This window comes from Crinia signifera, chromosome 5, assembly GCF_055691185.1.
Source record: "Crinia signifera chromosome 5, ASM5569118v1, whole genome shotgun sequence".
Taxonomy (NCBI): domain Eukaryota; kingdom Metazoa; phylum Chordata; class Amphibia; order Anura; family Myobatrachidae; genus Crinia; species Crinia signifera.
The window spans coordinates 165333782-165355391 of record NC_139221.1 but is presented as its reverse complement, the minus strand read 5'-3'; the positions used below and the strand labels follow the sequence as shown (position 1 = coordinate 165355391).

At 41.5% G+C, this 21610-nt stretch overlaps 1 protein-coding gene across 1 annotated transcript in view; it reads left to right on the top strand.

Moving 5' to 3' along the window:
* Positions 1–21610, top strand: part of ANKRD33B (ankyrin repeat domain 33B) — a 120788-nt gene that overhangs the window by 67609 nt on the left and 31569 nt on the right. The window contains exons 2-3 of the mRNA XM_083145181.1: positions 8551–8680; positions 18370–18510. Coding sequence (XP_083001307.1) covers positions 8551–8680; positions 18370–18510 — 271 coding nt within the window. The remainder of the gene's footprint in view (positions 1–8550; positions 8681–18369; positions 18511–21610) is intronic.

The following is a 21610-nucleotide window of genomic DNA, read 5'->3' as shown; positions in this document are numbered from 1 at the left end:
CCATCAGATGGCATCTATCCGGGCACCACAGAGAGACTAGGCCAACATTAGAGACGACATGCACAGACTAGGCCCTTATAAAAGAGTAGATGGGCTGATTAAGGACCACCCACTTTTTTGCTAATCTTGGTGTAGTCTACATAGAAACAAGCAAAGCATCCAAGTTCAAGTACTGCTCCACCAAGTTACTTATCCATAAGAAAGGGGTGTGTTCACCTGAGGGCCAATCCAACCCAGATTATACTTGCCTACCATGCATCTATGGAGTCTGGCAGAATCACAGATAAAATGGTTTGGTGGCCCATTTTCCTGGCTATTTGCACATAAGCAGTAGATAAGGCCCTGGGAACAAGAGTAGCCAGAGTGTACTCCATCTGTCAGAGAGGCAGGTGGTGCAGTTACATTAAAAGGTATAGGTTGGCATGCTGCTGTGGGTTTGATAGGGGCTAGAAAGTGGCAGGATAGCCATGTGGGTGTGTAAGGGGGACTTATTTGGATTTCTCCCTTCCTCCATGTGCTACATTCTGCTTGGCTTTTAAAAATGCAAAAAAAAAAATATATATATATATGTTTTTATGTTGCCTTTTATTCCAAGCTTCTTAAACAAGATTTATAAAGAAAGAGGACAGTAAAAAAGTTGTGATGTTTATGGTTAGTGCTTTACATTTCATTGTATTGTGTGCAATGATCCTCTGCATTTTATTCAGTGCTCTTTAGCTTGACAAAGCTTTATTTTATGGTTCACTTGTGAGAGGAGTGATCTATGAAGAAAGCTAAGCTCATGCATGCAAGCTAAGAAGATTCTATAAATAGATAGACTCTATACGCATCACGTTTAAAGAAAGGATAATGAACAAGTCTTAAAGCTTTTTTGTTAATCCTATTAGATAGATGAATAGTTAACCACTTCAAGACTGCAGGTTTTCGCCTCCTTCATAGCCATGCAAGTTTAGCTTTCGGCTATTTGCCAATTTCATCGGGAACAGCTTATTTATTTCTAGTATCAATTTAACTAGATAGATAAAGAGAGAGAGAGAGAGAGAGAGAGAGAGAGCGATAGATAATTGCAGCATTAACCATCCCCATCATATAAGTTGATTGAAATAGGGCAAAGATAAGCTTTAATTACAGCGCCATGTTGTTAAAGACCAGTCTACTCCTGTCCTGTAATAACAAATACCTCCATCAGGGTTTTTATCTTTGTGACGTTGTCATTTTAGTAGGTTATGTTCCTAACCGGTCCAGATGTGTACACAGGTTATACTTGGGTTTGAGCAGACAACACATGCACATATCTTTTTTTTTATTATTATTCAAAAAAAAATTGGCTTATTTTTTAAATGAATTAATTACTATTATTAGACTAGCTTTTAGAATTGAAATATGTGATTTCAGTTCCATTGAACATGCACACGCCAGCTGCCACATGTCCCCATCTGCAAAGACTAGAATGGACAATTTAACCCTCAAGGACAGTCCTTCAGGGATGTGATTATTTCTATATTCCGTAGTCACTGGGTGTGTAAAGACTAAGTTAACTCATATTGCTTGACACAGAAGTACCACATATTGTAGACAGAGAACATGTTTGCCTAGGCTGCACGCACAGCCTGTGCAGGGCATAATTGCCGGTGGAGGATAGTGAGGGAACGCCTGCTTTTTGTACTGTCTCTGTCCTAGAAGGTGAACAGAAAGAATAATGACATATGTAAAATATAGAAAAATAAACAGATTTTCACTCAGTGCTAAACAGCAGAAAGGAATATGACAAACGAATAGCACGGAGAATGAAAAAAGAATGACACCCAAATAAGCTGCTGCACTGCACAGTGACAGGCAGGAGGGAGATTGACAGGAACAACTAGAGCATGAGCTCCACTGCACATCAAGAGAGAATCACAGAGGAATGCAGAGAAGTAAGAGGCTAACACGAATACATAGAGTATACTCAGAGCTGCCTGTAACCAATTGCTGCAGCCCTCTCCCACTGTTCTACTAATGAAGGCATTACTTATCGGAAGCCCTGAACTGACAAATGCTACAGTATTACTGTTATATAAACATCAAGAACCATGGTTCTAGACCTACAACACCACCTGTTGGTAACAATTATACTTCTGTTACAGAAAAATATTGTTTTATCCCTCATTTATTTGGGCTGATGTTTCTAAATAAGATTACCATGAAGGGATTAATGACAACTAGAGCTGATTATTGCAGATTTAGGCTGGTGCAGGAAATTTACTAAGATGGGAGTTCTATTTCAGATGGGATGTTGCTATGGGCAACCAATCAGATTCTATCTATTACCTTCTAGAGCAGTGGTCAGGGAACCCGGGGTAAATTACCCCAAATGGGGTAAAACTGAATTTCCTGGGGAGAAATGGACGGTCGCGCTGCCGAGACACAGCCAGGCATGCCCGGCTGTATCTCGGCAGCATGACCGTCCCTTTCCCCCCAGGAAGCTCTCGGCTCGGCGGCTCTGGCATACATAGAGTCACTGGGACGCTAGGAGATGCTGGCAGCAGCATCCTCTGCACCATTTCATAATCAGTGACAGTGTGTATTCCGCTCCAGCTCCACCTCCCGGTCCCCCTCTGCATGCAATCCTGAGCCCTCCTGGGCTATATTAAAATGATGTGCAATTATATATATATATCTCAAAAGAAAGTGTGGCCTTTTTTCTGCGCTGTTAGAGGGCAGCACTTCTATAGTACCTTGCTGTTTATAAAGGCACAAAAGGTAGAGATAGAAAGTACAGATATAGAAATGCGCTCAAGACTTTCACCACAATAATGTACAATAGTAAAATATAACAAAATGTATTCACATTTTTTAGTACATCGGTTTCTCATCAATTCAAAATGTGGTTCCATTCATTGATCCAATTTCAGAATACAGTAAATTCACAGAAATAACCCTAGGCGTTTCGTCCTCTCGGTCTTCATCAGGGTTGGTGAAAGAATGTGCTGTGAATGAATCAAATAAGGTACCTTATAAGGTTTAATAGCACTATTTCAACACTAGTTCTGGAGGAAACATGATAGTATAGTGGAAGAAAGGGGAGGGAGTGGGTGGTCAAAAAAGCTGTTCTTAGGAACTTTATGTACCATGGAACTATGTGCAAAAGAAGAAAATAAAATATGTACTTTTCTCCTACATACCCAATGGATTTTAAGCACTTGAATTGATTCTCATCAATATTAAAAAAGCAGAATATTGTAAAAAAAACGACATTGAGACTTGTATAGGACACCTTGTCAGACAGGAAGACAAAGCTTCACAGCAACCTACAGACAAATATAATTTTAATGAGCATATCATGATTACAAGGAGTCCCATAACTTTATAAAGTATAACTTTTATACCAAATAAAAAATTAAAAATTATAATAAAATGGATTGTACTCTCTTTTTTCTTAACAGAGAGAGGAATACAAATCATATATCATAGGCATTTCAGAAATGAAGAAATAAATAAATAATAAAAGGGAACAATTGTTCCAACAATTAAAACAGACTGTTATAGGTTACTTTTACTACATAAAGAACACATACCCAATGTAGGGATCGGCTTTTGAATAATGGTTTTACAGTTCACTGGTGGGAGTCTCTTCCGAGTATTTGTACTTAGTACATTCTAGGAATAATAAATTATAATATGAATATAATCATTTTTCTTTTTGTGGGTAGTGATTCATATACATTGTACATAGATATAAGGTTACATATAGTTTCTACCCCTCAAATGGATAACATTATCTTATAGACATGTAATTTAGAGTATACCTTACTTTCAAATGTGCGTTCCATCTATCTAATGAGACAGCCCTTTAGCCATCCATCCACCTTTCCCACTAGTGGAGAATTTTTTATGAATGGTTCAATTTAACCTATCCCTCCCTCACCTGTGGGCACTAATACGAAACCAGAAGTGAAGGTGGAACGCACAATGGAATGCATGACGTTACCGGAAGTGCACTTCACCCACCCTGTTTTTAACATTTTTAGGTTTATTTTAAACCACTATTCAGTAAAATGATCACCCTATAAGTTTATCTGCATTAATATCCTTCACTTAATATTAGGGGAGAGCCAATAGGCTCGTTTAAACAGACTTCTACCATTGTCCCATTGGAACAACAATACAGGAAGTGATGTCATATACAGGGTATATAAACCCACTCAGCACTACCTGAGATCACTCTTGCTTTTGCTGGTGTTAACCTTTGCTCCTAAGAAATTGGTAGGTTGCCCTTTATTGGTCAAATATTAGAAATGTTTGTGATTGTATAACCTTGATGATGAAATTAAGTAAAATGTGTATTTGATATCATATTTTAATAGTCTGTGAACACATTTGAAAGTAAGGTATACTCTAAATTACATGTCTGTAGGATAATGTTATCCATTTGAGGGGTAGAAACTATATGTTACAGATAGCGCCGGCCTTATTATTGCTGGCGGAGCGCCAGGACCGTGTCCCTGGCGATCCGCCAGCAATCTGGCGCTCTGGCTGAATGAGACGCTCGTGCGTTTCCCACGCACGAGCGTCTCAATAGCCGGGCGGCGAGGCGGCGCGGCGGGTGCAGTCCTGCCCGTCTCCAGCTTCAGGGAGACGGGCAGGGCTGCGGGGGGCTGCGGGGGGGCGGTGTGGACCGGCGGGGACCCGGGGAAGCCGGCGGGGACCCGGGGAAAAGCACCGTCGGAACGGGACGCGCGTGCACCTCGTGCACGCGCGTCCCCTTCCGACATACAGATGGCGTGGGGCGGGGGATGGCGGGTGGCGAGTCCTCCGCCATCCCCAGCAAAGACAAGCCCGGCGCCATCTGTACCTTATATCTATGAAAATTTGTATGAAAAGCTATGTACAATGTATATGAATCGCTACGTACAAAAATAAAAATTGGTACTTATATGTTAGTTGGGTGCCCACTAAGCTATTTGCTTAGTTTTCCGTGGCCCCTCGCAGGGCTCGCCGCGTTTCTGGCTCGGTGACTCACTGCACTGTTTTAATTGTTTTAATTGTTTGAACAATTGTTCCCCTTTTATTGTTTATTTATTTCCTAATTTCTGAACTGCCTTCAGAAATGATTTGTATTCCTCTCTCTTTTAAGAAAAAAGAGAGTACAATCCATTTTATTATAATTTTTTATTTTTTATTTGGTATGAAAGTTATGGGACTCCTTGTAATCATGATATGCTCATTAGAATTATATTTGTCTGTAGGTTGTTGTGAAGCTTTGTCTTCCTGTCTGACAAGGTGTCCTATACAAGTTTTGATGTCGTTTTTTTACAATATTCTGCTTTTTAATATTGATGAGAATCAATCCAAGTGCTTGAACTCCATTGGGTATTTAGGAGAAAAGCACATATTTTATTTTCTTCTTTTGCACATAGTTCATGGGACATAAAGGTCCTAAGAACAGCTTTTTCGACCACCAACTCCCTCCCCCTTCTTCCACTTCCTATCATGTTTCCTCCAGAACTAGTGTTGAAATAGTGCTATTAAACCTTATAAGGTACCTTATTTGATTCATTCGCGGCACATTCTTTCACCATCTAGATCCAATCTACCCCTGATGAAGTCCGAGAGGACGAAACACGTAGGTTTATTTCTGTGAATTTACTGTATTCTGAAATTGGATCATTGAATGGAACCACATTTTGAATTGAAGAGAAACAGATGTATTTATTCAATACATCACCAGAAGTGTATAGGACCGTAATCCAAGTCGACTTTTCAGTCTGTACCCGGCCTTTGTCAAGACGACAACCAAACAACCAGACAGCAAGGATTTGTATTAAGGTAGTCTTTATGCTTTTTATCACATATATTGCAACCCCTCCTCCGATTCTTCCCATTCTGTCCTTCCTAAATAAAGTATATCCTGGTATAGCTATGTCCCAGTCATGATTTTCATTGCACCTGTAATAGCCACAATATCCAGTTCATCCCTTATCATTATTTCAATTAGTTCTGGGATTTTATTTCCTAAGCTCCTAGCATTTGAACATAGCTCTTAAAGTTTTGTTTGTGCTTCTCCTGCTGCTAGCTATGTTCATCTTTCTGCCTATATCTATTCGGTTTTGATCAGCCTTATCTTCTGTTGCAGTGCATAGGCTTCCTCTTCCATTTGCCAAAATTTGCCTGCAGAGAAAATACCTATGGGGTTGGGGAGCATATTTCTTGATTCTTATTTGGTTCACTGCCCCCTCTGCTAGTTTAAATAGTTGCTGATGAAATTGGGGCTGGAGGCTACGCCCTAACCCCATTCCACCACCTATGGGGTTCCACTGTCCAGCATGGCAGCCAGACATTATCAGGGAGGGGAAGTAGAGGTAAGGGGTAGATGAGAGGGTGGCGGAGGGGGATTGGGATCATTTGGTCTACATCATGATGGTCGACAGTCATTAGGTCGATGTGGGAAAAGGTCGACATGGGAAAGGTTCAAATGGTTATAGGTTGGAAGGTAATTAGTTTGACAGGTTGTTAGTTCGACAAGTCATTAGTTTGACAATGTCTAGGTCAACATGGGGTTTTTCACAGTTTTTTGACCAGAATGTCAATATAGTCGACATGGAACCAGTTTAAAGTGCACCGCATCGCTCGCGCATCGGGCACACTATTTTATTCTCCCACCACACCCTAGTGGATGGTAGGGCATGAAATACCGCCTGTCGGCACATGTTGTCTCAAAAAACCCCATGTCAACCTTTTGACTGTCGACTTAGACACTGTCGAACTAATAACATGTCGAACTAATGACCTGTCGAACTAGCTTTTGACCTAGAAGCAAGTCGTCCTTTCGCCATGTCAACCCAAACTCATGTCGACCTTTTCTTATGTCAACCTAATGGTGTCGACCTAATGACTGTCGACCATCCTGCTGTTGACCAAATGACCGCATCTCAGTGAAGGGGCGGCAGGGCAGACTTACCAGGAGAAGTTCCCACCCATCCCTAGGAAGAACCGAGAGCAGAGGGGCGCGGTAAGGTATAAAGGCAGCGTTCAAATGAGGTGATTTCTTCTTTTTTGTTTTCTTTTTGTGTAACAATTGGTTCTTATAGAGGTGTTAGGACATGTGTCAAAACAGAAAAGCTTTATAAAAATATAATAATAAACAAGTGAAATCTTACACTCTGGGTATCAAGGTTTTGGTATGTTACAGGTGACAGGGTATGCACTGTAATTTGTTATTATGTGCAGGATTTCACAGGCCTGGTAGGGCATGGGGAAAGGGGTGAACAAGACATGGTATGCAATGGTACATAAGGGGATGTCAGATGGCCAAGCATAGTCACCTGGCCACATGCCTGGCTCCAGCTTGGGATGGTTGGGCCACATGGACTGCGTACCAAGATGGTATGCCCAAGATGCGTTGTCCCCAGGTGGTACGGGAGGGGAAACTGTAACTCCCCCATTTGCGGTTGGAGGGGAGGTGGTATCACAGGTCATGCCTCCATCCATAGGAGGAGGGGAGGCAGGACACTTCATGCCCGCATCATCGGTCCGAGCACTTCTCCAACCACAGGTTGCGTGGGAAGAGTGGGATGTAGCATGCTTGCTTGGTCGGGCCAGACACACCCCATCCATTTAGGTAGAACCTTGCTCACCGATCATTTCCTAGCCCTGCAACATTTAGTGTGATGTTATGGTTAAAGTGTTGTTAAGGTAATAAAATCTGTGACAATTTGGCCCAATGGACATGTCGACTCATTTATTTTGGTAAGCGTAGGCCACTGGAGAGTCAACCTCTCCCCCTTATCTCTTGATGAACGGACTGACTGAATGTAAGGAGTTCACCTAGATAAATTTGTAAGACTTTTTAGATCTGACTGTAGGGATAAGGGTTGTTTCCCTCGGCATCTGGAGAATGTTGTTTTTAACAGATTCGAGCTCATGGAGAGGGTATCCCCACATTGCTAATTTGTTATTGGACAGAGCCTGTCACTTGTGATGCAGCGGACTCTCAGCATCTGTGAGAAAGGGAGAACCTTTTTGAGAGCTAGTAGAGGATAACTAGAAGCAAGAAGAATATTGCTTCTGTCAGTGGGCTTAGTGTAAATTGACGAATAAATGCTGCCCTCAGTAATGTGAATGTTGACATCGAGATAATAGTCCTTACCTGACATACAGTTGGGATGACCTCATGCAGCAGAAAGTCCGTAAGGTCGGAAGGTGGAGTCTTGACTTGACTTGACGTTCATATCTTATGATAGATTAATAATAATAGAACCCACCCTTACAGCTCAAACTTACATTTTTTTAAAACAGGTTTATGCACCAATTGATGCCTCACCCACATTGTAGCCATGCCCACAATATCTGCAGCGAGGAGCGCCAAAATCTATATTTGCGTACCAAAAAATGTTGGCTCGGTCAGTTCTGGACCCAAGTCACAGCTCCTCTGCTTCTCACAAAAGCCCTTGAACATTTACAGCGCCAGGCCCATGTGGTCCTTGATCACTCAGCCTATATGAGACATTGTTGTAGAGAATCTTTAAAAATGTGCATATTTCTAAATGTATTTGTGCTCCATTTTCACAGACTGGCCTTCTTGTTGCATGCTATCAAGGGTACGTGGATATTGTAATAGCATTATCTCAATGTCCCCATGTTGATGTGAACTGGCAAGACAATGATGGGAACACTGCTCTTATAACAGCAGCACAAGCAGGTAATTATTATGGATATCTTTTACTTTCATTACCTAATCAACTAATTGTAATTAATATTTTACCAATCTCACTGGGCATAATACTAAACCAATTCACTAACATCCCCGATTACGGCTCATCCCGTGTATGAACGGGTAAGACCGGGATCAGCTGTGATTGGGCCAAACATACGAACTGAGAATATGGCTAATTTACTAAGCTGACGTATTCGTATTTGGCTCCCGGGTTCATGCCACAGCTGGGGTAATCTTTATATAAGTTCCCCTGGCCAAAATGTGACACCCTGACCGGGTCTCTGGGGGAGAGGGGACCCCCAAGTCCCCCCTCCAGGGCACCCCCAGCCCGGGCTAATGCCCAGGGCTGTCACTGGTGCCCCTGGGTAGTGGATGCCAGGCTGATAGTAATTAAATCGTTTTAAAAAGTGTAAAAATAAGTTATTGGCCAAGCAAGATTGCTCCAGTTTCAGCCTGAAAATTTCGGGGTTTTGTACCCTTTTCCATCCCCACACCACACCTGGAGGACCTCACTAACCTACAGGGGACCATCCGAATCCTGAGTGTGGAAGCTGCGGAGCCAGGGGAGAGATCTAGCTCTCCCTGCAGGTTGTGGCCACACTACCTGGCATTTGAGCTCTGGGACCCTAACCACGGCTTTCCGCCACCCCTGACCTCCCCCATCCACTCTCCATAGCTGCAGCTTACTTTGAGACATCTGGAAGCCCTGACAGCCCAGCTCAGCTCCCTCTCCCTCCAGGTGGTGGCCATATTGGATTCGACTGGGCTCTGTATAGCTGAGGAAACAGCTTATGAGGAGATATTTTATTTCATATCCTCCCAGGCTAATATTTAGTAGTCACCAAAGGGTACTCAAAGCACTCACTGACCACCCTCCCTGCCACAGCTGAACAACGCAGGTTCTCCGAATAGTGGCTTCCAGCTTTCCAGTCCCTACCAGATCAGGTGCATGTAACTTGTTTTAATCTATATCCTCTCAGTCCACTCGCTGCAAATCAGACATTAGGATTCAAAGGTTCACCACCCATGCTGTCTTCAATCACATGAAACTTCTTGCACCACTCACAGTTTTTCTAAAGCTACCAAACTGTGTGTCTGGTTTATGAGTTGAGTGTTACACTCCGAGATCTATTCTTCTGATACCATGACTTCAAAGAAACCTGAAGAATTGGTACCATTACTGGTTTCCTTTTCTTCTATAAAAAAGCAACACCACCACCCCCCCCTTCCCCCCCCCATCACATGTGCGCTCGTCTACAGCTCCTATTCCAGCCACTACTCCATCGGAGAGCTCTATTGTATCCTTCCGGGTAATGGGTATCGACTTTGATTTTGAAGCTCCACTCACGGTTAAGTCCCTGTGTCAAGTCTTGTCTGCTCTTAAGACAGAGTTATCCAAAGACTTAACATTTGCTGTACCTGAGGAATAGGCAAATCATCATCTGAACTTGTCGCAATAGGCAACCGCACAGATCAATTAGGACGTAACATGGAAGAATTAGTCTCATCCCACATGGGCCTTACAGTTGTGCTCATAAGTTTACATACCCTAGCAGAATTTGTGATTTTCTGGACATTTGTCAGAGAATATGAATGATAACTCACAAACCTTTCTTTCACTCATGGTTAGTGAATGGGTGAAGCCATTTATTGTGAAACAACTGTGTTTACTCAAATAAAATAAATCATTATGACAACAGAAACTACCCAAATGACCCTGATCAAAAGTTTACATTCCCTGGAGATTTTGGCCTCATAACATGCACACAAGTTGACACAGACAGGTTTGAATGGCTACTAAAGGTAACCATCCTCACCTGTGATCTGTTTGCTTCTAATCAGTGTGTGTGTGTGTGTGTGTGTGTGTGTGTGTGTGTGTGTGTGTGTGTGTGTGTGTGTGTGTGTGTGTGTGTGTGTGTGTGTGTGTGTGTGTGTGTGTGTGTGTGTGTGTGTGTATAAAAGTCAGTGAGTTTCTGGTCTCCTGAAAGACTCTTGCATCTTTCATCCAGTGCTGCACTGATGTGTCTGGATTCTGAGTCATGGGGAAAGCAAAGGAATTGTCAAAAGATCTGAGGGAAAAGGTAATTGAACTGTATAAAACAGGAAAGGGATATAAAAAGATATCCAAGCAATTGAGACTGCCAATCAGCAGTGTTCAATCTCTATTTAAGAAGTGGAAAATGAGGGATTCTGTGGAAACCAAATCACGGTCAGGTAGACCAACAAAAATTTCAGCCAAACTGTCAGGAAAATTGTTCGGGATGCAAAGAAAAATAATACAAATAACTTCAACTGAAATACAGGACTTGAAAAAGATTTTAATCAAAACGCATTGGCTGGCTTTCTGGACATGCACAATTCCCCCCCCCCCCCTTTTACTTTGGACTATCTTGTCACTGCTGGACATTGAACTAAGGTACTGTGTGTTCACTCACCAACATTTCTGACTTATCCGGAACGTTTTTGATGTAATATTAGTGTGAGTCCCACTAATACCACCCACCCACCTTTGGATCTATTCTTCAGTGTACCTGTGGTCCTATTTTAAATGTTTTTTTGGTAATAAAAGTATTTTTCAAGTTAAAGAAACCCAGATGTGCTTTGAAAATTCCTGTGAATTGTGAGTTACTGGTACGCTTACCTAAAAAAGAAACCTTTATATGTGTTACACCATTTAATCTGAGTGAGTGAAAATGTACGCTTAATTGAATTACTTGGACACCCTGGTGGAGTCTGGTGAAGGTCATATAAAATCACCATAAAAGATACCTTTATGAGCTTCAGACACACACTCCTTTTGTGTTTGAGTGTGGTACGTTCTACTCTTGTTTTTTATATATATTTTTAAAAACTAAAATTACAGTCCTACACATTTAACCCTTCTCTTTGCTTCACATATACACCATCTGTGAGAACAGGAGAAGGAGAAAGTTCACATACAGACAGCACTTGGAATATATCCTTATTCATTTCTGTATATCATTGTTTTACTTGTTTTGGTTGAACAAGCTTTTTGGTTATATCGAGCTGCTCCTCTGTTTTTGCGCCTTGGAAACCTCCAGTGTTTTATATTTCATGAAATACAGGACTATCTGAAAAAAAGTGGTGTTGTTGTTTCAACATGCACAATAAGGAGACATTTGAAGAAAAATGGGCTGCATGGTCGAGTTACCAGAAGAAAGCCATTACTACACAAATGACACAAAGCATCCCACTTACAGTACTCCAAACAGCATAGAGACAAGCCTCAAAACTTCTGGAACAAAGTCATTTGGAGTAATGAGACCAAAATTTAACTTTTTTGCCACATCCATAAATGTTACATTTGGAGAGGAGTCAACAAGGCCTCTGATGAAAGGTACACCATTCCTACTGTGAAACACGGAGGTGGATCGCTCATGTTTTGTTGATGTTTGGGCTGCAAAGGCACTGGAAACTTGGTCAAAATTGATGACAAGATGAGTGCAGCATGTTATCAGAAAATACTGGAGGAAAATTTGCACTCATCAGCTCGGAAGCTGCGCATGGGATGTACTTGGACATTCCAACATGACAATGATCCAAAACACAAGGCCAAGTCGACTTGTCATTGGCTACAACAGAATAAAGTGAAGGTTCTGGAGTGGCCATCTCAGTCTCTTGACCTCAATATCATTGAGCCACTCTGGGGAGATCTCAAACATGCAGTTCATGGAAGACAGCCCAAGAACTGGAGGCTTTGTGCCAAAAAGAATGGGCAGATTTACCATCTGAGAAAATAAAGAGCCTCATCCACAACTACCACAAAATACTTCAAGCTGTAATTGATGTTAAAGGGGGCAATACACGGTATTAAGCACTGGGGAATGTACACTTTTGATCAGGGTCATTTGGGTAGTTTCTCTTGTCATTATAATTTAAAAAGAGTAAACACAGTTGTTTGACAATAAATGGCTTCACCCAACCACTAACCAAGAATGAAAGAAAAGGTTGTGAGTTATCATTCATATTCTCTGACAAATGGCCAGAAAACCACAAATTCTGCTAGGGTATGTAAACTTATGAGCACAACTGTATATCATCATCTATCGACCGCCAGCATGCCGACTTGGAATTGTTCCAAGGTAAAATTGCTGACATGGAGGATAGGTCGTGCAGAAACAATATTAAAATAAGAGGTATCCCAGACTCTGTATCTAATTCGGATCTTGAGGGTTATGCTCACATCCTGTTTCATAAACTCCTTCCTCCGCATAGATTATATTCACCAGCTCCCCAGACCACGCACAGTATCATCAGATCTTCCTGGGGACACCTTGCTCCAGGTTCACTTTTTTACCACAAAAGAACGCAAGAGATCTAGCGATTCCGATACTCTGGGAGGCTTACAAATCTGTCAAGATTGCAGTGACAATCGCCAAACGGAGGTTCTTTGCGCCTATTACCACCACGTTCAGGGCTTGTGCGATCCAGTATCAGTAGAAATTTCCTGTTAAGCTCATTATTTCTTATGAGGACTCCTCTTACAGCGTCTCATCTCTGGATGCTTGGATTAAACTGCTTCTGGAGTGGGACATTGTAGTTAAACAACCTCATGCTCTGAAACTGAAATAATTACCCCGTAAGGAGTGGTTCGATACTTGAGGACTTGGAGGGCATCCCTCTCTTCATATGTACACATTCGGTAATTATGTTATGCTGGACATAATGCTATCACTACCGTGGTGTGAGCATTTTATCAATGTTGTTTCTATTCTATATGTGACTCTGTTTTCTTTATATACCAGTGTCTTTTCAGTTACTATTTAACATATAGGATGTTACTGTTAGATCTGATGTTCAATAGCCTAAATTACTGTGCTTTACATAACCGTTAGTTAATTGCACTTTTTAGTGGTTACCTCTATGTAATTTCTGTGTTATGTGTGTTTTACCTAAATTACTGTACTGTTCAGCTCTGTATGGGTGGCAGCTTTAGGCTGCAGACAACAGCCCCAAACTTTTCTATACTACTGCATTACTGTCCCCTTCCCTGCAGTAGTCATGCAGTTCCAATATACTGTACCAGACCTTTTGGTTTTGTACCTCCCTACGCCTCCTTTTCCTCCTTAATAACCATCTTTACCCAATTTTTGTCCCTTAACTTGTCATCAAGATATTTGCAAAACCACAGCTTTATGTGTTTATTTTCCCAAAATATTTCTACTTTCTACTTTATCATTTTCTTCTATTGATCTCCAATGCCTAGAGTCCTCTCATTGAATGTAAAGGGGCTGAATTCCCCCAATAAACGCAGACTTGTCCTATTGTTTTTCCATTTGCAAAAAGCCGACATGGTGGTTTTGTAAGAAACCCACTTCTAAGGCCCCTTTGATTAAGAACCATAATTATCCGGTTGGATATTTTGCCAATGGTCCTTTCAAGCACAATGGTGTAGCCATTTTAATTAGTAATAATGTAACCTTTGTGTCCCATTCCCAAATAGATGACAAGAATTTAAAATGTTTAATTCTGTCAGGCTTATTAGATGATAAGCTAGTAACCTTGGTTTGTTTGTATTCCCCTAATTCCAACCAAATGTCTTTTATACATAAACTATGTCTTTTGTTTCACAAATCTGCTAGAGGATCCCTGGTGATACTTGGGGACTTTAACCTAGTGCTTGACCATAAAGTTGACATACAGTATCTACCAAGACTACTCCTCTTAAACGTCCTACCCCTACAGCCCCCTCATTAGCATTTGGCAACCTCATAGCGGAGTTTAATCTGTATGGAGGGTTCATAACCCTTCTGGAAGTACTTGCATGTTCTACTGTCCAGTTCACAACTCCTATTCTAGAATAGATTTGATTTTATGTGACAAGTGGACCTTACAACAAACCAAATATATTAATATTCTCCCTATAACTTGGTCTGACTATGCACCAATAGTCTGGAACTGGAATTCTTATTCTTCATCGATTCCACTCCGTCCTTGGAGCCTATCACCACACCTCCAATGATCCTTTAGCAAAGAAGATTATCACTGATAGTGTGGATTCCAACCTAACTCATTATTTCCCCCAGGACACATCCCATCTAACTCACTGGTGCATCTTTAAGGCTGTTCAGGCAGGGGCTAAAGAACAAGTCGCTCAGAGACAGAATGATCTTAAATGTATATTGCGAGATTTGGCTGATAGGAATGGGAAATCTTCTAATGCCCTTAAAAAACGTTCGGATACATGTAGCCAGTTACAAAAATTATTGATGGCTTGAACACAAACCACACTAAATTAAATTTATCAAAAATTCTATTTATTTGGCAACAGATCTGGTAAAATGCTTGTCCATAAATTCAAGGTCCAACAAGCCAAAAATAGGATCAAACATATACTTTCCCCTAATAAACAACAACATAATCAATACCCATGGTATAGTAAACCAATTTGCGGAATACTACTCCAAATTATACAACCTCTGTCGTGACCCTGAAACAGTTCAACCTACTAGTTTTTCTATTTCCTCATTCCTCGATAAACTACATCTGCCTTCCCTAACTTCAGATCAATTGTCAGAGTTAAATGCATCCTGGATCCCACCTGAGATTCTGTCAGCAGTTAAATCCTTGCCGCATGGTAAAGCTCCCGGCCCTGATGGATTCATTAATGAGTTTTATTTACTTTCCGTTACACTTGAACTCTCCACTTATCTGAGTTGTTTAACACAATATCCTCTCTTGGCCACCTTCCCACAGAATTTTTTGAAGCGCGTATAGCTTCCCAAACCAAGAAAAGACCCAGCCCACTGTAGTAATGACTGCCCTATAGCCTTGCACAACTGCGACAAACTATATGTTAAAATGATAGCTACACGTATCAGTCAGATCCTACATCAAGACAAACTTCCAATAATACTCGCAGGGTATTCGATTTAATTGTTTCTTTATATACACATAAGAGCCTTCTCCTCCTATCCCTGGATGGGGAAAAGGCGTTTGATCGCTTAAATTGGTCATACATTAATATCCGTCCTCTCTATAGAACCCATTGCAGCTGCATTCAAAATGATCCAAATTTCACAGGATTAGAAGTAGATCCCTCTCAATATAAACTTCGCTTGTTTGCAGAAAATTTGCTGCTTTTGTATCAAAACCCTTTGTCACGCTTCCCTGTTTTCACTCCATTCTAGATTCTGTAGTGCAGCCTCTTATAACAAGTTAAACACCATAAAAACAGATGCTTTCTTTATCAATTTTCCTCCTTCACTATCCTCCATTAAAGCTCACTACCCATATAATTGGCAGCAAACATCTATTTATACACTAGGAGGGAACTTAGGTTTGGGCTGAGGGGAGGATATTTAGGGTTAGGCTGTGAGGAGGGGGGTTAGGGTGCAAAGCAGGAGGTTAGGCTTAGGTGGGGGGTGCAAGGGCTAGGCTCTAGCAGGGAGGGTTAGGCTGCGATAGGGCTGAGGGGGGTTAGGATGCATACACATTTGAGCTTCCGATTTTGACTACAGTATGTACTCAAACTTGGATGAAAAGTTAGAAAAAATCAACCAGTGTGCATATAGATTGTGATGCCGATGCATGGGCCCATGGGATAGGCATTGCAAGAAAAAAATAGACTTTGCAGGCAAACCAATTTTGACTATAGTGTGTACAATCTAGTGTTCTAGCATAGTCAAAAAAGACTATAGTCCAAATCTCAAGTAAATAAAGTCAAAATTTCAAGTAAATATAGTCAATAATGTATGGTTATGGGCTCTGGGGTGTTCAAGGGAAATGGCATAGTCAAAATCATCCATAGTCAAAAATGCACCATGTATATGCACCTTTAGGGTTAGGCTTGTTGGAATATAGTGCACTCATTGCCTTGTCTCCTGTGTATGCATTACACTGGGTGCGTGTCCTCTAGTGTTTACCCTTTTGTGCTGAAGTATCAGCAAGGTGGAGACTGATGACTCAATTCCTCCCTGAAAGAATGAGAGAGTTTCCTCTTAGAATGTGCTTTAAGGCTCCTCCTGCAGCATGTGTCGCACTGTCTGAGCATGACGAAGAGCAGTGGGTGGTGTGTACTCCTTCCAGCAGGTGGCAGTCTGCATAGACATGTAGAATTCCATCCCATACTGCCTGAGGTGCTACCTTTTCATAGCCATACAGTATGGCGTATACTGATAAATACAGGGTATCACTGTATCAGTCTGTTATACATATGAGTGATTACTGCTGCTGCAGAACATCTTCCACTTTTGCTGTTGTCTGTATGCTAGTTGCATTCTGGTTAACTATTAAATTGTGTGTATTAACATCACTAGCAAACACTGCATCACTCTGCCAGCAAGTTATGGTTCCAACACCATGTGTTTGAGTTATAGTCTAGAGCAGTGGCACACAGAACAAGACTACAACAGAATAATATAAAGAGACTTTATTAAAACTCTGAGAAGATGCATAGCACAGGGCTCAGCAGAACTTTGCAAGATTGAAAGGTTCAGAAAACTACACTACATGGATGTTTGCTGTGGAGATGCAGCTGAAGCTGGAAGAATTGTGGAAGGTCGCAATAGAACCAGTGGCAGATCCTAACACAGATGATATAGATAAAGCCATCAGGACAATAGGCTTAGCTGTGGAGAAGCATGTTTATGTTTTGATTTTCTGGTGGTTGCTCTGGAGTCTAATGATACCAAGCTGACAACAGAAATTGTAAGGGCCAATCTACTACAGTTCCAAGAACGTACTCCTGTCAAGACCATAGCTGAGGGTTCCGCCTTACTCACAAAAGGTACGCAGGGGCAGCGCGAGATTTGAAATATCCGGGAGTCCGGGACATACAGCACTGTGAATACAGCCGGGCAACCCCCGGCTCTCTGTCTGCCCAGCTGTCAGTGCATACAGCCCTTCCGGTGGCGGCAGCTGCGGCTGTCCCTGTTAGGGGAGGAATGTCAGAAATGACGTGGGGGGCATGTGACCGGGTGCCCCCTCCCCCTCAAATCCGCTCATGCTGATGTAAAACACCAGCCAAAACAAAGGTTCAGGTTAGAGGATCTAGGCCCTGCAAATCATTTGTTAGGCATAAGGATTTTACAAAACCTAAAATAACAGACAGTTACAATTGACCAACAGAAAACCATTGAGGCAATATTTTCCATTCCATAGTATGGAATGTCTGATGAAAAACCAGAAATCACTCCTATTGACAATGGTGTAAAGATGTCACCAAGCAACCAGGAAGATATAGAGGATATGAAAGACATTCCTTATCAGAATGCCATTGGTAGCTTAATGTGTGCAAGTATACAAATCTCGAAGTATAGGATAGGACCACTAGTTGGCGCACTGCCGCCTTAACTCCATACTTGTGTGGTATTGTATCATCTTTTGTATTGTGTGGTAAGAAAACAGAGATTGCTGTGTACCCAGCTTAAGAGATTTTTTTTTAGATAGTTAGAAATCCAGTAGTACATTGTAATGGTATGGTTTACATGAATATGAACAAATACATTTATTTTAGCACTGCAGTTTTGATAGTTTTGCTTGACAGAATAGTTTTGTTACAAAAAAGTACTAATTGTGTTGGATATGTTGGATAATGTAACAATATTAGCACTGTGTAGTGTGTAAATAGTAATATTGTATTGTGACATAACAAATATTTGTTGCATTTCCTTGTTTTTTCTTGTAAAATAAAGTATATTCCTATATTGCAGGACATATAACAATTACAAATCATTTATTAAATTACTTTCCTGGACTGGACCTTGAAAAGAGAAATGTCCATGGATTTACCGCATTAATGAAATCATCAATTCAAGGCAGAACAGATTGTGTAAGAGCACTAATGCTAGCAGGTTAGTGTATTTCTGTTTCATCAAATTGTTGTAAAGTTTGTGGAACATATACCAGTGGTTCCCAAACTGTGCGCCTGGGCTCCCTGGGATGCCTCGGAGCACTTGCAGGGGTGCCTCAGGTTGGTGTTCCAGAATCAATTCAAATTGTTTATGGTCAATGTAATAGGCAAAATCAGTGCTTGTGGCTTTCATTTATAAAGTATGTGGATAAACAGAAGTGAATCATGTTCCTCAACACATAACTGGACCTAATGATAACATTTAAGCACTTATTTCATTTAATTATTATTTTTTTATTCTTGGTAACAAACTTTTGGCCTAGGGGTGCCCTGAAAAATACTCTGATACTTTAGGGTGCCGTGATTCAAAAAAGTTTGGGAACCACTGACATAAACAGTAGGGTATTCGGTGTGTGCAAAATATTGGCACACATCTAGGCATTTCCGACGGCATTTAAGCCTATCAGATTCGACTTCGTTTATATTATGCTAATGCAAAAATCGAGTAATATGCGGGTTCATGCATCAGCAAGGAGGAACCAATGATGTCTATTGGTTTTAGTCCAGTTACTATAACCATCATCATTACATCCAGGGCTGCCGACAGGGGGGTGCTGTGGGTACAGCTGACCTGGGCCCTGGCCTCTGGAGGCAGCTGGGGCAGCTGCCCACAGTGACAACCCCAGCCCCTGCAAACCGCCTCCCCCACCCGACTGCCCCCCAGGCAGGCATGCACGATACACAGTGAAGCCTGCAGAGCGCCGAGCCTAGAACACAGAGGGTCTCAGTGCTCTGCAGGCTGCACTGTGCACTGCAGTGTGCGCCTGAGGAGACGTGGGATGCCGCAGCTAGTAAGTGTGAATGAAGGTCAATGTAGAAAAGAAAAATCGTTGGATCACCCTTGGGCGCAGCTGCTACTGGATATCAAACACTTGATGAGGAGACACCACTCCTCCAACAACACATATACTCCACAAGATTTTCAAGTGGACATCCTATAGCGCTCTAAACACACAAATTACACAAAATATACACAGTACTTCCCTTTTGAAACTTCTAGGACAATTGGATGGAACAGGTGATCCTTGTGATCAATTTTTCATTGTTGGTTTGTCATGTAAAACAATGGAAACAGAGGGATCATGTGGTTAATGAACTGTCCATACAATCAATGGGTAGGTACACCCGTGTGGATTTTCATGGGATTCTGTGCAGCTGTTATTCCTCCACCAATAAATGGGATGTATAGATGAGCGTACCAAAACTCACATCAAAGATGTGGTGGTTAAACACATCAAGGTATCTTTTATATGCGTACCCCAACTCACAATAAGTGGATGTAGTATTCACACATAAAGGTATCTTTAGACTGTAGTAGGTAAACCGATATAGCCACCAAGATGCGTACCCCAACTCACTGAATGAAAGGCTGTAACGTTCTTATCAAGGTATCTTTGGGACCACTCAGTAGATCAAAAAAGTTTTTAATGTCTTCCACATCCAGAAGTACATAACATGTAAAATGAATAAAATAAAACAGGGTAATCACTGTGACTGCCAGTAAGGGAAAAACAATGGCGAAGTATAGAGTTCTACAACCTGGGGGGTTTTCCGGATAGTCCACCAGGTAGAAGCTTCAACCAAGGTCCCAAACTGGATGGCAGCAGTCCAACAGCAAAGCCCCTTCCTCTGGTGAATGAAGGTCAGTTTCGGGGAAGGGGGGGTGCGGGGCCAGGGGGTGCAAGAGTGGGGGGGAGGGGCCCAGACTGAAGGTCAGTCCCGGGCCCCAAAATTACTAGTGGCGTCCCTGATTACATCTGTGCTTGCACAGCTCATTTCTAAGTGCTAGCAATCAATTAGAAACAGGCTTCGCCTCCCTGTATGTACAGTATGACTCTGAATCACACAAAACTTTAAAGACACGTCCAAAATACTCCCTACCCTGTTCAAGCCACAAAATGCCATATTTCACAGAGAAACAAGACAGTATCCTTTGAGCTGAGAAGGGTACTTGCAGTGTCAGTACAAGGTTGTCTGCAAATTACAAAATTTAAGATTACTGCTCCCACCACTGCCCATTATGTTAAACAAGGATTCCTATCTCAAGGCCAGATATACTAAGCTTGAAAAGTGAAAAAATGGAAAGTGATAAATGACCAGCCAATCAGCTCCTAAATTTCATGTCACAACCTGGGTTTGAAAAATGTCAGTTAAAACCTGAATGGCTGGTTATCACTCTTCATTTTATTAAATTTCAAGCCTCAGTACATCTCACCATCAGAGTCAGACTTATTTTTTTGATAGTCAGCAGCGTCAATCAGATCTGTAGCCCCACGGCAGTTGCCTGAAGCTGCTTAATGGTAGAGCCGGCCTTGGTCATAGATCAAAACTAATCCCTTACACTTCATAAATGGGAACCAAGCAATATACTATAGAACCATTGGTACTGTAGTTTAAGAATTGAAGATATAAGTGGTCATCTTCTTAACTAAACATGAAATCTGGCATGCAATTGGATACAGATACAAATATAGAAAGAAACTCTGGGCTACAAAGACTGAACATTGAGGAGCGGGTAAACAAGAGAATGGAGGGTGGAGAAGGGGGTCGGGGAGTAAAACTAAAATTAGTAAGAAGTCAGCAGCACATCAAGAACATAAACAAACCTTGAAAGGGGAAAATAGAGAAAGTAAACTGAAATGCTTGGGAACTGGGAACTAGAAACTCTGGCCACCAGGGATGACTATGATATAATTGGTATAACAAATACATGGTGCAATAAGTCACACGACTGGGCTCTAATCATGGAGGAATATACCCCGTTTCAGAAAAGACATGGAGAAATTAAGAGGGGGGTTTCTTTATGTGAGATCAAACTTGAAACCATGTAGGAAGGAAATGGGCTCGAGGATAGCTTAGCATAGCTGAGGATAATACTGAGGCCACGTGGGCAGTGATAACTGAAAATAACAAAAAATCAAATAAACTTTTAATAATGGTATGTTACAGGCCACCTAACATTAATAAAATGGATGAGGCTCTACTTTTAGACCAAATCGAAAAGTTGGCAGGTAATAACTATGGGGGATTTAACAGTGACT